Source organism: Oncorhynchus tshawytscha, linkage group LG18, assembly GCF_018296145.1.
Source record: "Oncorhynchus tshawytscha isolate Ot180627B linkage group LG18, Otsh_v2.0, whole genome shotgun sequence".
In the NCBI taxonomy this organism is placed as follows: Eukaryota; Metazoa; Chordata; class Actinopteri; order Salmoniformes; family Salmonidae; genus Oncorhynchus; species Oncorhynchus tshawytscha.
In genome coordinates, this window is record NC_056446.1 from 29,528,764 (window position 1) to 29,545,297 (window position 16,534).

Genomic DNA, 16,534 nt, shown 5'->3' on the forward strand with positions numbered 1-16,534 from the left:
AGCCTGCAGCACCTGGCCTCACCCTACTAGAATCTGAAGTCAGATGTCTACTGTTTGCTGATGATCTGGTGCTTCTGTCACCAACCAAGGAGGGCCTACAGCAGCACCTAGATATTCTGCCCAGATTCTGCCAGACCTGGGCCCTGACAGTAAATCTCAGTAAAACAAAAATAATGGTGTTCCAAAAAAGGTCCAGTTGCCAGGACCACAAATACAAATTCCATCTAGACACTGTTGCCCTAGAGCACACAAAAAACTATACATACCTTGGCCTAAACATCAGTGTCACAGGTAACTTCCACAAAGCTGTCAACGACATGAGAGACAAGGCAAGAAGGGCATTCTATGCCATCAAAAGGAACATAAATTTGACATACCAATTAGGATCTGGCTAAAAATACTTTTATGCAGAATTCTGCAAGAATATCCTCATGGTACAATGTAAAACACCAAATAATGCATGCAGAGCAGAATTAGGCCGAGACCCACTAATTATCAAAATCCAGAAAGGAGCCGTTAAATTCTACAACCACCTAAAAGGAAGCGATTCCCAAACCTTCCATAACAAAGCTATCATCTACAGAGACATGAACCTAGAGAAGAGTCCCCTAAGCAAGCTGGTCCTGGGGCTCTGTTCACAAACACAAACAGACCCACAGAGCCCCAGGACAGCAACACAATTAGATGCAACTGAATCATGAGAAAACAAAAAGATAATTACTTGGCACATTGGAAAGAATAAAAAAATAAACAGAGCAAACTAGAATACTATTTGGCTCTAAACAGAGAGTACACAGTGGCAGAATACCTGACCACTGTGAATGACCCAAACTTAAGGAAAGCTTTGACTATGTACAGACTCAGTGAGCATAGCCTTGCTATTGAGAAAGGCCGCCACAAAATGAGATGGAAACTGAGCTGCACTTCCTAACCTCCTGCCAAATGTATGACCATATTAGAGAGACATATTTCCTCCAGATTACACAGATCCACAAAGAATTCGAAAACAAACCCGATTTTGATAAACTCCCACATCTACTGGGTGAAATACCACAGTGTGCCATCACAGCAGCAATATTTGTGACCTCTTGCCACAAGAAAAGGGCAACCAGTGAAGAACAAACACCATTGTAAATACAACCCATATTTATGTTTATTTATTTTCCCTTTTGTACGGAGGGATATTTTCCACTGAGGGCCTATTTAATTTGTTTCTTATGATGTAACTGGGGCAACATTATATACAGAGACCTGTTTCCTATGTTAAATGAATGAAATAGGCCCTCAGTGAAAAATATCCCTCCGCCCTGAAGGTCCCATCTTCACTCCGAGCCAAAAGTAAAACTAGAAACAACAACATGTGTGGCCAGGTAGCACATTTGGTTACTTGGAGTTTTGGGAACATATGTTTTTTATTTCCCATTGGTTCAGGGAACGAAGCCATAACTTTCCTGACTGTTAAATTTGAACGTTTTCTAAACGTTTTTTGTCTATTCTGGGAATGTACATTTTTAGGCTATAGAGAGGTTCTGAGAACATTTTTCTATGGTTCCCTGAATAGTTGTATTTTAACTGTCTGAGAACAGAAGTTCTAGGTTATTTCAAGGTAATTAAATAACATTCTGAGAACATGTTTCAATACGTCTTTTAATAACACTGCTAGCTTAGTTTGGGTTATCTGATGTTAAGCATTAGACTGTATGTCACGACTTCCGCCGAAGTCGGGTCCTCTCCTTGTTCGGACGGCGCTCAGAGGTCGGCGTCGCCGGTCTTCTAGCCATCATCAATCCACTTTACATTTTCCACGTATTTGGTCTTGTTTTTCCTCACACCTGGTTTCAATTCCCTCAATCATTTGTTGTGTATTTAACCCCCATGTCTTTGTGTGGGATTGTTTATTGTAAGTGCTAGTGCATGTGTTGATTGGTGCACAATGGGTTTTTGTACCCACAATGGGTTTTTGTACCCTGCCACCGATTACGCACCCCTTACACTGTAGGATTTACATTTTCAGATTATTATTTTCAGTTACTGGCACAGGCCATTTGAATGTATGGTATGTTTCCATGGGTGTGGCTCATGTTATAATAAGGAGGGATGATGGATTCATTCAGAGGAGAATAGTACAATTTACCAACTTATTAGCTAGATGAGTTTGTATTCCATGGTGAACATTATTCTGTAAAAAATTGCTTTCGAGATAGTTCATTGAGATTTGTTTGAATATATGAAACCTTTTTATGCTGTTTTCAGTTTGTCGAGTCTGAGGAGGATAGCCATTTAACATCAAGGACATTTTCTATTTTTTCATGTCCTCTTAAAAGGGACAAAATAAATAAAACATCTGTAATATGGGCAAATTCTATTAGGATCGTTTCATCTTTGTTTTATCTGCATATTTTCCTGATGAGGAGAAGAAGCATGGCACGCCTTCTCTTCTGCAAGCATAAGCAAGACTGCCTAACAGATATTTTCATTAATGTGATTGATTGCGGAGGGTTGCTAAAAAGCTTCTGGACAGCCCTTTGAGTTAGAGCCCCCTTGTTATCTTGTTTGCTTTTATTCCAGATCTAACTGTGCTGCTTTAGACAAACGATGTGCAGAACAGTAGTCGTCTCACCGCTGCCGCCGCACGATGCAAAGGCAGACTGGGTCATTACGACCTGCTGCTGGTAGTGGGAGTGACTGATCTACCCTGCTACCGAACTCTCTGTTCAAGCAGTTGGCATACAGTTCGGACACTCATCGGTACAACACAAGACACGCAGAGGTCTCTTCACAGTCCCCAGGTCCAGAAGAGAGGCTGGGAAACGCAGTCAATGTGTGTCAATTGTCCTGGTGTCCCACGGGGAGACATGTTTCTTTGTAGCCCTGCACTAACACACCTGCTTCTAAAAGTATCTCAATATACTGTGTAATATTCAGTATAATGCTCTGCTAATCGTTTGCTTCTTCCCACAACATTGCATTGGAGATGTTCTGTGAGGCACAACGTTCCCATGTTCACCTAATATATTTACACCCTCATTGTCTCCATACATCCATGCATGTGAGCTGCCCATCTGTGTGAGGCCTGAGGAGCTAAGGTGTTGTTGGAGAGAGTGAGCTGAGGTGAATGATGTTCTTAGCGGCGTCAAGCCCAGCCGCTAACCTTTGATATGCGCTGCCTGTCATCGGCATTATAATAACAATCAATTCTGAGAGAAAGCTAACACAGTTTAGTCCTCAAAGCACTTCATACATTTTCCTCACAGAGCCCACTCATTAATTACTTAATGCAGATGCATAACAACATACGCATAACAAAATAATTAAAACGAACTGTGGTTACTGAAGTTCCTTCTCCATTATAATTCAATTCTAGTCCTTTTGTGATTGTTTGCTCCATAACTGTTCTATAACTGGTTCATACTGTAAAGTCCAAATACACACCTACTGTAGAGACAGGTTCCTGGATAAAGATGAAGCCTGGTCTTGGACTATGAAGCCCTTTCAATGGAGAATCTCCTGTTTGTGATCATCTAGTTAGTGAGTATTTTATTGGCTTAGAGAGAATAAATATGGCAGTTTTGATTGGAACATTCAAGGGCTAAAGTAACTACCTAACTAACTAACTAACTAACTGGGCGCCAGTGTAGCCTAGTGGTTAGAGCATTGGACTAGCAACCGAAAGGTTGCAAGTTCAAATCCCCGAGCTGACAAGGTACAAAATCTGTCGTTCTGCCCTTGAACAGGCAGTTAACCCACTGTTCCTAGGCCGTCATTGAAATAAGAATTTGTTCTTAACTGACTTGCCTAGTAAAATAAAGGTTAAAAAAAAAAAAAACTAAAAACTAACTAACTGGGTCATGTGAGACAACAATGGGGATTCCAGCCATGAAAGCTCTAAAGCAGCAATAACAATAGACCAATCTGAATGTATGGCACACAGACACAGAATCAACCCTTTCCATCAGTTTCCCTTATTTCCTATAATCACTTGCCAGAGAAACTGGTTGCATTAACCCGGCTCCATGCATGGATTGCTTTAAATTCCCTCTTTCCCTCATTCTGTTCTCTCCTGAAAAATATCCATGCCTGTGAATGAGTGACACCGCTTTGAATCCCCGTCTATGATTTTAAATATTCCATTCAAATGCACATAAATGATTTCAAAATAAATACCAGCAGGAATAAATTAGCCTTCTTCTAATTAGGCGTTAAGCTATCTTTGAATGTCACATCTTAAGGAGGAGTGGGGTTTCAATGGAAGGCAGTACAGTACTGTACCGGAGCTGGGGGTCTGTTCTGAAGCCTGCTGAGAGTGTGTGTATATATGCATATGTGTGAGTGTGTGTATGCGTATATAACCCACTCCTCAGCCTCCTCTCAGCTTCACACACACAGTCCCTAGTCATGGATCATGTTAGTGCCTTTGTGTCCCTGTTAGCTGGTAGCTAGGCTATCCATCCCTCAGCTATAGCGCTGGTCATGCTCCTCTTTAAGAGGCTGAGAGGAGTGAAGGGGGTTTTGCCTCTATGTCTGAGAGACCTGACAGATATAGAGGATGGGACCAAAGTAGGCGGGTGGATTGATCTATAGGAGGAGACCCTCATTGTAATATCTGAATTGAAAATGTGGTTTCCATATGTTTGATGTGTTTGAAACCATTCCACCCATTCCACTCCAGCCATTAACACGAGTCCGTCCTCCCCAGTTAAGGTGTTAACAACCTCCTGTGGATGGGAGTCCTCTAAAGAACATTGGATAGGTGTGTTGAGAGGAACAGACGTGTAGACTTGAAAAACAAAAGGAGAGCAGTACAGTCTTGTATCTATGATCGTATGTTATCCAATCATGTTTTTTACATGTTGTATCTATATCTGCCACACCTGTCCATGATTACAGACACCTGTGTAGGTCCTTTGACACTATATAAACTAGTGACCCGCATAGTTTGTCATTATTATAATGACATACTCTGAGATTCGGGAAGCAAGTTAAGGGAGCAAATATATTTAATAAATAAACGAACACAACAAGAACCACGAACAGCGCACCAACATGACACAGATACAGAAACAACGACGACTGGGGAAGACACCAAAGAGAGTGACATATAAAAGGCAGGTAATCAAGGAGGTGATGGAGTCCAGGTGAGTGTCATTATGCGCAGTTGGCGTAACGCTGGTGACAGGTGTGTGCCATAACGAGCAGCCTGGTGACCTAGAGGCCGGAGAGGGAGCACATGTGACAATTATACCCTGATGAAGACAGCTTGTCTGTCGAAAACGTTGGTTATTAAGATTCAATTATTGCATCTGAGCTTCTAGAGCGTGCAGCTCTCCTTTTCTTACCCAAAAGGGTTCCATCTGGAACCAAAAAGGGTTTTCCTATCGTGACAGCCGATAACCCTTTTGGAAGCTTTTTTTCTATCAATGTGGGAAAGATTAGATCCATTGAGGCTGATGTTCTGTTACACACATGCTGTAGGTGTGCACAAGCAAATAGACATTGAGTGTGGTCTTGTCTAAATGAGGCAAAGAGATAGACCTGCCACATAAACAATCACAGGTATGTCATTCAAATCAAAATCAAATCAAATTGTATTAGTCACATGCTCCGTGTACAACAGGTGTAGACCTTACAGTGAAATGCTTACTTACGAGCCCTTACGAACCAACAATGCAGTTAAAAAAAAATACAAATAAGAAATAAAAGTAACAAGTAATTAAAGAGCAGCAGTAAAATAATAATAGAGAGACTATATACTATATACAGGGGGGTACCGGTACAGAGACAATGTGCAGGGGCACTTTTTAGTTGAGGTAATATGTACATGTAGGTAGAGTTATTAAAGTGACTATGCATAGATGATAACAGAGAGGAGCAGCGGCATAGACGGGGGGGGCAATGCAAATAGTCTGGATTCTTATGGCTTGGGGGTAAAAGCTGTTTAGAAGCCTCTTGGAACTAGACTTGGAGCTCCGGTACTGCTTGCCGTGTGGTAGCAGAGAGAACAGTCTATGACTAGGGTCAAACAAAGACCTTTCTTCTGAAACTCATAAATCTATTCTTGTTCTGAGAAATGAAGGCTAGTTTCTTGGCGATTTCTTGCATGGAATAGCCTTCATTTCTCAGAACAAGAATAGACTGACAAGTTTCAGAAGAAAGTCCTTTGTTTCTGGCCATTTTGAGCCTGTAATCGAACCCAGAAATGCTGAACCCAGAAATGCACCCCTAAACTAACACACACAGGCATGCTCCACACAACTCCACCCACACAAACCCCACCCCACACTCAAACCAACCCTCTACTCACATTGTACAATGAGCTCCACCACAGCTTCCCTGGGCTTCACGTTGAACCCGTTGAACTGGCTGGTCTGGCAGCGGTAGGAGCCGGTCATCTCTCTGGACACGTTGACAATCCGCAACACCCCATCGTAGCTCTCCACCTGCAGGGTCCCGTCCGGCATGGGCGCTTCCTTATCGGCCCGAGACCACAGGATAATGGGCTTGGGCTTCCCTGAAACCAGACACTCGAGCTCCACCGTGTCACCCTCCCGGACCACCAGGGGGCTCTTACCCCGCGGCACTGTCAGGTTGGGAGGAACTAAGAAAGAGAAAAACAGAGGAGGGACTGATATGGGGCTCTAGAAAGTCGGCTGGCGGGGTAAGGGGGAATGGTCGACAGAGGGAGAGGTGGAGGGATGGGGAAGCGAATGAGCATCCATGTTGCGATGGATTTGATGGAGTTTGAGTTGAGTGCAGCTCTGTTGAGTATTCGGTCACATACACACAATGATAGTATGAGTTGAGCTGAGTATAAGCAAGATACGCTGCTGGTATGGAGAACCATGCCACGGAGAAAGTTGGAGCGATGGCTGTTAGCTTGGATCAAAGTAGCTAGAGAATAGTATGAAAAGTCACCAAGCATGGTGACCAACAGGAAAAGGGTTAAACGTAAGTTAGTGTTGTCACAATACCAGAATTATGACTTCGATACCGATACCAGGTTAGTATCACAATACTTGATACCAACACGATACTTGATAACAAAACGATACCAAAACGATACCACGGCAAAAAAATAAGGATTTTATTTTTTACATCAACATTTTTCAGACAGCCATCCATTCATTATTGAATCAATTATACAATAAATTTGACTTTGTTTTTACCAATCTAACTACATAATGGTAATAGTTTATTTGAATGGTAAATAAGTGGGGAGCTAACATGATGCAGCCCAGACTCCCAGCGCAGGCTAAGTGGGGAGCTAACATGATGCAGCCCAGACTCCCAGCGCAGGCTAAGTGGGGAGCTAACATGATGCAGCCCAGACTCCCAGCGCAGGCTAAGTGGGGAGCTAACATGATGCAGCCCAGACTCCCAGCGCAGGCTAAGTGGGGAGCTAACATGATGCAGCCCAGACTCCCAGTGCAGGCTAAGTGGGGAGCTAACATGATACAGCCCAGACTCCCAGCGCAGGCTAAGTGGGGAGCTAACATGATGCAGGCTAATGATGCAGCCCAGACTGGGGAGCTAACATGATACATTCCAGACTCCCAGCGCAGGCTAAGTGGGGAGCTAACATGATGCAGCCCAGACTCCCAGCGCAGGCTTGCAATGAGTAGGTGGAGCAGGCACGGTGAGCACTATAATAAGTGGTCGGCTGCGCTGATAGACAGGCTTGATCCGTCAGAAACATTCGCTATACCATGCAACACTAATGTAAGTCGGCAATGGAAAAACAATGAAGAGCTGAAAGGAATAAATAACTCAAACGCATCGGACGTGATGTATTTGCTTCCAATAAAATAAAACTTAAAGGTAGAGTCAGCAATATTAAGTAGATGCACAAAGTAAAAAGCATAGTGGGTAAATTTCAAACATCAACTAAGAGCGTTGGAGCGCGAGGCTAAACTTCTTCTCTGTTTTGGCTACCACGTTGTAAGAATGTGAAGCATAACACTCGCACATGCGCAGATACTGTGTGTGACTGAAGGAATGTGGCTTGGGCCCTAAAACCCTCGCAAACTTTTACGGATGCACAATTGAGAGCATCCTGTCGGGCTGTATCACCGCCTGATATGGCAACTGCACCGCCCACAACCGCAGGACTCTCCAGAGGGTGGTGTGATCTGCCCAACGCACCCCCGGGGCCCAACTACCTGCCCTCCAGGACACCTACATCACCCGATGTCACAGGAAGGCCGAAAAGATCATCAAGGACATCAACCACCCGAGCCACGACTGTTCACCCGGGCTATCATCAAGAAGGTGAGGTCAGTACAGGTGCATCAACGCTGGGACCGAGACACTGAAATACAGCTTCTATCTCAAGGCCATCAGACTGATAAATAGCCATCACTAGCCAGCTTCCACCCAGATACACAACCCTGAACCTTAAAGGCTGCTGCCCTATATACAGTACATAGACTTGAAATCACTGGCCACTTTAATAATCAAACACTAGTCACTTTAATAATGTTTGCATACTGCTTTACTCACCTCATAATATACTGTATTCTATTCTAATGTATTTTAGTCAATGCTACGCCGACATTGATCGATCTAATATTTATCTACATTACCGCTCAAAAGTTTGGACACACCTACTCTTTCAAGTGTTTTTCTTTATTTGTACTATTTTCTACATTGTAGAATAATAGTGAAGACATCAAAACTATAAAATAACACATATGGAATCATGTAGTAACAAAAAAAGTGTTAAACAAATCAGAATGGATTTTATATTTTATATTCTTCAAAGTAGCCACCCTTTGCCTTGATGACATAATTGCATACTCTGTCCACATACATTTATTTGGTCATGTAGTGTATGTAGTTGGACGGGAAGTTGGAGAGGCCAGTAGTGAATGGACAATAAATAATAAAACAGTGGCATGGTGCACACTAAAAGCATACATTACTATCGAGAGGCCTCCATTGATTCCCCTGTGTGTGTGTGTGTGTGTGTGTGTGTGTGTGTTCTAGGGCTGAGGATAAAATATATCGTCACTGGCAGATTGGATCAAAAACCAGCCACTCATCGGGGTAATGTAGTGGGCTGGACACAGTAAACTTGTTTAATGAGCAAACCTGACTATAAAATCAGTGTGTGTGTGTGTACGTGTGTGTGTGTGTATGTGTCTAAACCCAAAGAAAGATTTGGAGCTCTGTTGCAAATAAACAATGCAATCACTGCAAACCAGTCATGAAATCACCCTAAAACAAACCCCAGTGAAAAAGACATTATAGCAAAGCTCAAGCTACTGACTTTAATTCAAACATCAATGGACTCAAACGATGTTGAAACGCATCCCAGTCAACTGAAGCAATACTGAAAAACCACATCCAATACGTCTATATGATGATGGTGATGAAATAACATGCAATCTGACCAAAGAAAATGAAATCATTTTCCATCTGACACGATGATTGTCTGTGTTTCACTATGTTGCTTAGACAGAACAGTAGTGAATGGTACAATGAATACGGTCCTTAACAAGTAAAACAAGCAACAGCGAGATGGTCACTAGGTACATGACTGAAACAGTGAGATAGATGGCCACAAGGTATATTACTGCAACAGTGAGATAGATGGTCACTAGGTACATTACTGCAACAGTGAGATAGATGGTCACTGGGTACATTACTGCAACAGTGAGAGAGATGTATACTAGGTACATTACTGCAAAAGTGAGAGAGATGGTCACTAGGTACATTACTGCAACAGTGAGATAGATGGTCATTAGGTATATTACTGCAACAGTGAGAGAGATGGTCACTAGGTACATTACTGCAACAGTGAGATGGTCACCAGGTACATTACTAAAACAGTGAGATAGATGGTCACTAGGCACATTACTGCAACAGTCAGATGGTCACTAGGTACATTACTGCAACAGTCAGATGGTCACTAGGTACATTACTGCAACAGTGAGATAGATGGTCACTTTGTACATTACTGCAAAAGTGATATAGATGGTCACTAGGCAGATTACTGCAACAGTGAGCTAGATGGTCACTAGGTACATTACTGCAACAGTGAGATAGATGGTCACTAGGTGCATTACTGCAACAGTCAGATGGTCACTAGGTACATTACTGGAACAGTGAGATAGATGGTCACTAGGTACATTACTGCAACAGTCAGATGGTCACCAGGTACATTACTGCAACAGTGAGATAAATGGTCACTAGGTACATGACTGCAACAGTGAGATAGATGGTCACTAGGTACATTATTAAAACAGTGAGATAGATGGTCACTAGGTACATTACTGCAACAGTGAGATAGGTGGTCAATAGGTACATTACTGCAACAGTCAAATGGTCACTAGGTACATGACTAAAACAGTGAGATAGATGGTCACTAGGTACATTACTGAAACAGTGAGATAGATGGTCACTAGGTACATTACTGCAACAGTGAGATAGATGGTCACTAGGTACATTACTGCAACAGTGAGATAGATGGTCACTAGGTACATTACTGCAACAGTGAGATAGATGGTCACTTGGTACATTACTTCAACAGTCAGATGGTCACTAGGTACATTACTTCAACAGTGAGTAGTATACAATAACTAGCCACTATGACCTGGACTGGTCAGTGGCCAGTGGTCAAGCACTAGCAATGTACATAGCAACAAGACCGGCTACAGACAACTAAAACAGAGCAGTGGAATCAACATTTTCTCCATGTAGCTTTCTCAATGTGTATCCAGTAATCACTTAACAACAATACATGCCACATTCACTTTCATAGCATATTGTCCCTTTTGGCTAATGTTTACAAAATCCAAACAGTCCTGAATATCCCCACTGGTAGCACAGTCACCGATTTGGCCAACAACAAGGCCATTAGTGTGTCAGCGTGAGACATTTTCTCTGTGTTTCCATCCTAACAAAAAGGCAGCATCTCAATGCCTCTATGACCCAGTGGGCAGTTACAGCTGCTGGGCTTGTGCTGTTGGCTGGAGAATGCCATGGTAATAAAACCCTGTGTAGCTTCTGCCATTGTCCTCGTCTGGAAGGCCACACACACATTCTCTCTTTCTCTCTCTGTGGCTGGTTAGTGTGTGACTGTTAAGACATACAGAAGTGCACATGAACGTGCATACACATACACGATCTGGAACTGTGTGTGTGTCTGCTGAGAGCTGCCCTTTGTGGCGTGTGTGTGTGTGTGTGTGTGTGTGTGTGTGTGTGTGTGTGTGTGTGTGTGTGTGTGTGTGTGTGTGCGTGCGTGTGTGTGTGTGTGTGTGTGTGTGTGTGCCTGCTGAGAGCTGCCCTTTGTGGCGTGTGTGTGTGTGTGTGTGTGTGTGTGTGTGTGTGTGTGTGTGTGTGTGTGTGTGTGTGTGTGTGTGTGCCTGCTTGCATGGGGAGGGACCCGGACCCTCTTCTTGTGTCCCAGCCAGGCTGCACCTCTCTGGGGTCTCAATCAGCCTCAGCTGGGAAGCTGATTGCTGGAGCCTTACAGGGATTCGTCACTACTACCAAAACAGACAGTTGAATGTGAACTGACAGCCAATATGGCGATGTTTGGTACTTGACATTTTTACACAGCTCAGAGAGGCGTGTAGGGTCAGAAGGACCGTGCACACAATGCAACACTCTTTGAAAATAAACTCAACTGGCCTCTTTGGGTGAGTGCAGTGACATCAATCTCCGTTGCTGTGGTAACGCTGCACTCTGCTCAAGTGAGTGTGTTTGAGAGAGAGAGAGAGAAAGTGTGTGTGTGTTTGTGTTGGCTCTAGGCCAGGGAGTTGGCTGCTCTGTGACAGCCCTCTCTGTGGAGCTTCACCCCTGTGGTGACAGTGTGTGTTGGCCTGTAGGGATATACTGTGTCTGTCCTGCGGGGCTCAGAAGGGCTTAGCTGGCTGACGGCGCACGAGGGCACAGGGAGGAAACTAACACCATTCATAGGCACTGAGGCTCCACACACAGGGGCATTCCTCTAGGCCCACAATGTGTGTGTGTGTGTGTGTGTGTGTGTGTGTGTGTCTGTATGTGTGTGTGTGTTACAGCCCCTATCATTCCCAGCAGCAACCAGCCTTATTGCGGTGCTTTCTTCTCCCAAGACACCCCACACTGAACATCAGTGAAAGGTTTGTGGTTATCACCATGACAAATGTGATTTTCCACAGCCATGATGTGTGGCATTTCACAATCAAGGGCTCTCAACAGCTCCCACCATCACCGAGAGAGGCTTTACTTTTCTGTTTACAACAATAAAATATGATATTTTAGAAGATGATTTAATTAAGCTGACATGCAACTTGCTGTTCTTGAAGTACAAGGCAAGGAAGCTGAAGAAACCCCAATAGAGTGTGGACAGTAGAATAAAATACACAAACCAGTGAGTCACTCAGCCCTAGTTTCAGTGATTCATTGAGGAAAGCAATTACCTAGAGCTACTAACTGACCCACCGGTACCACAACACAAACAGGTAGCTGAAGGAACGATGAGTCAAAGTGAATGTGCCAACCAGGATTCCTGTACCAGTGAGCAGGACTGAAGGACCAGACTAGAGCAGCACATCACATCAGCAACGCCTGCAACAGCAACCATGACAGGTCACTACAGTCACCGGATAACATGGTGACTGGATAATCACAACCTCTCACTCAATTCAATTCAATTCAAGGGCTTTATTGGCATGGGAAACATGTGTTAACATTGCCAAAGCAAGTGAGGTAGATAATATATAAAGTGAAATAAACAATAAAAATTAACAGTAGACATCACACATACAGAAGTTTCAAAACAATAAAGACATTACAAAAGTCATATTATATATATATACAGTGTTTTAACAATGTACAAATGGTAAAGGACACAAGATAAAATAAATAAGCATAGATATGGGTTGTATTTACAATGGTGCGTGTTCTTCACTGGTTGCCCTTTTCTCGTGGCAACAGGTCACAAATCTTGCTGCTTTGATGGCACACTGTGGAATTTCACCCAGTAGATATGGGAGTTTTTCAAAATTGGATTTGTTTTCGAATTCTTTGTGGATCTGTGTAATCTGAGGGAAATATGTCTCTCTAATATGGTCATACATTGGGCAGGAGGTTAGGAAGTGCAGCTCAGTTTCCACCTCATTTTGTGGGCAGTGAGCACATAGCCTGTCTTCTCTTGAGAGCCATGTCTGCCTACGGCGGCCTTTCTCAATAGCAAGGCTATGCTCGCTGAGTCTGTACATAGTCAAAGCTTTCCTTAATTTTGGGTCAGTCACAGTGGTCAGGTATTCTGCCGCTGTGTACTCTCTGTGTAGGGCCAAATAGCATTCTAGTTTGCTCTGTTTTTTTGTTAATTCTTTCCAATGTGTCAAGTAGTTATCTTTTTGTTTTCTCATGATTTGGTTGGGTCTAATTGTGCTGCTGTCCTGGGACTCTGTAGGGTGTGTTTGTGAACAGAGCCCCAGGACCAGCTTGCTTAGGGACTCTTCTCCAGGTTCATCTCTCTGTAGGTGATGGCTTTGTTGTGGAAGGTTTGGGAATCGCTTCCTTTTAGGTGGTTATAGAATTTAACAGCTCTTTTCTGGATTTTGATAATTAGTGGGTATCGGCCTAATTCTGCTCTGCATGCATTATTTGGTGTTCTACGTTGTACACGGAGGATATTTTTGCAGAATTCTGCGTGCAGAGTCTCAATTTGGTGTTTGTCCCATTTTGTGAAGTCTTGGTTGGTGAGCGGACCCCAGACCTCACAACCATAAAGGGCAATGGGCTCTATGACTGATTCAAGTATTTTTAGCCAGATCCTAATTGGTATGTTGAAATTTATGTTCCTTTTGATGGCATAGAATGCCCTTCTTGCCTTGTCTCTCAGATCGTTCACAGCTTTGTGGAAGTTACCTGTGGCGCTGATGTTTAGGCCAAGGTATGTATAGTTTTTTGTGTGCTCTAGGGCAACAGTGTCTAGATGGAATTTGTATTTGTGGTCCTGGTGACTGGACCTTTTTTGGAACACCATTATTTTGGTCTTACTGAGATTTACTGTCAGGGCCCAGGTCTGACAGAATCTGTGCATAAGATCTAGGTGCTGCTGTAGGCCCTCCTTGGTTGGTGACAGTCTCTGTTAGTTCTGATGATAGGGATAGATGGTTGAACAAAGGACATGAAGACAGAGAGAGGGACCAGAGCTAGAGATGGACAACACAAATACATTTTCAAAAGTGGTCTCAACCCCTGATTGTTGTTGGCCAAGGGTTTGGGTTCAGTTTTAGCGAGTGCGTGGGATTGAACTAAGCCATAAGGGTCACATAGAGTGATGTTACCCAAGTCAGATATCCCAATTATAATCAAACAAATCAGAGGTGGTCTCCAAGTTGAACCCTCTTTCAGGAAGTCCAGTGACTCTAACCAGTGTTTATTAATATAGCCTGGCACCTTCTTTTTTATCAACTGAGCCCTTAATTGATTCGCTTAATTTATTAAATGCAGTTATTCATTTGGGTGGAGAGCCATCGTGTGCTGTTGGGTATCCGAGATGTGGAAAGGGCTGATGATTGAGAAACAGATGCATTACTTAAATATGGGAGAGAGGTGATTTTCTATCCCAATTATAGAGAGATTTTTTTAATCAATTACTATATGGCTCAGGCTGAGCTAGGAGCTAGGATGAAAACCAATGGAGCTTGTAGCTTTCTGGGACTGGGTTGGAGACCAATGGGTGTAAGATGTGGAGTTACATGTATTTATACTGTAGCTAACAGGCAAGGTTTTCCATTTCCTATTTGTGCGAATCTACAGGCGTAATGCTGCTACAGTGTTCTGATAATGACCAATGTACCACTGGATTTAACTAGTACCTCAATGGGATTCAAAGAAATTGAAGAAGGATTGGGCCGACTGAACGCTTGCCAGAGATTCAACACTGCAGGTTAGTCAATTCTCAGATTCTTCAGAAAGACTTTAACTTGGACAAATCCACCCCTGATTAAGTTCATCACAAAGTAGTTCCAGCGAGTAATCTGTTTCAGAGTGAAAGTGAAGGAGGATAGGTGGAACAGTTAGGTTGATTAAAGGCATGCCTAGGACGCCTCCGTAGGTTAGTCTGAGTGTTTCTGTCTCGTCCTCCACTAGATACATGTTTAACACAAAGGCTAATGAATCTCCCTATGTCTGGAAGAAACTTCCTCCCTCCCTCTCTCTATCTTGCTCTCTCTACAGCTTCATTAAAGGGGTATATTAAAATGAAGATGGCTTACATTTTACCCCGTAGCGTGAAAATGCCCTCCTCCTTTCCTCTTTTCCTCCTTACTTTCCACCAGTCTGTTAATCCTGTCAGTAATGGATGGGGAAATCTGGGCTCTTGTTTGATTCCTACTCATGAATAAAACATTAACTCTCAGGGTACCTCAAATTTTAAAAAAAAGTCTTAGCTAGGTAATGAGTGATGATTGTAAATATTAGCACTATTTTGTGAGGGTGGAAACTAATGAAAGCTGTGGGGAAAAAGTGTAGTCAGCAGTACAGAGTATGAATATGTGTTGTGGATAATGAGTGTTGGTTTTGTCTGGGGATGGGGACTAGGACTGGACTAGGCTAGAAGAGTTTGGGCTGGAGGCAGGGCTGGGCTGGGCTAGATGTAGTAGGGCTGGCCTGGGGCCCTGCAAGAGCTTCAAAGTGTTCAGGATGGAGATAATTTAGACTCAATATCTTTCCAAACACTTCAACAGGGTGAGGACCCATCTCTTTCCTAACACTTCAGCAGCCTGAGGCTCCATCTCTTTCCAAACACTTCAACAGCGTGAGGCCCCATCTCATTCCAAACATTTCCACAGCGTGGAGCCCTGGCAGAGCTGCAGGGTAATCTGCTCTAAATGTTTTCATTAAGAGACTGTAATTACTGCTAGCCTCTCTCTCCCTTCAGGAGAACAGCAGAGACGGTTTGGTTAGCCCAAACAGCAGGCCAGCCAAGACAGAGATGACTGACCATTGGCTAGCAACATCATCTCCCAATCTTGGGCTTGATTATAGCGAGAGCAGAGGCAACAATTTGTCTCGACACAGTGGTCATGCTACTTCAGAACATCTCAGTCCCCACAGAAAGTTACAGAAGGACAATGACTCAAGCAGTGCACAGTACGATTCTACGTTAGTTTTTCTCTACACCTGTACATGAATCACTGCATACTATCTTCACACAACTCTTTCATCGTATTCAACATCATTAAACCCCTGCAACTTAATACAACCTCAACCTAGAAAAACAATCACCCTTAAAAGCAATCAAATCTGAGCACAAAAGACCCTTTCATGTTATATTTCCTTTGCTGCTCTCTGAGAGAAGAGAGAAACACAGTCTTGTTCCACATTAAAGAGCGAGTTTCGGTGTCAGTGGGCCACACACACACACGCACACACACACTCACACACACACACACACACACATACACACACACACACAAGCAGGCACGCACACGCACACTCTGTTCTATCCTCATGGGGAAATCAAATTGATTTCCAATCTAAATACTATCTTCACTTACCCTAACCCTAACCTTAATCTGTAACCTAGAACCCAAAT

The 16,534-nt window shown here is 43.3% G+C and overlaps 1 protein-coding gene across 1 annotated transcript in view; it reads right to left on the reverse strand.

Annotated features, from left to right (window-relative positions):
* The window catches only part of LOC112217847 (MAM domain-containing glycosylphosphatidylinositol anchor protein 2-like), a 345,651-nt gene that overhangs the window by 118,676 nt on the left and 210,441 nt on the right, over positions 1 to 16,534 (reverse strand). The window contains exon 9 of the mRNA XM_042300909.1: positions 6,302 to 6,595. Coding sequence (XP_042156843.1) covers positions 6,302 to 6,595 — 294 coding nt within the window. The remainder of the gene's footprint in view (positions 1 to 6,301; positions 6,596 to 16,534) is intronic.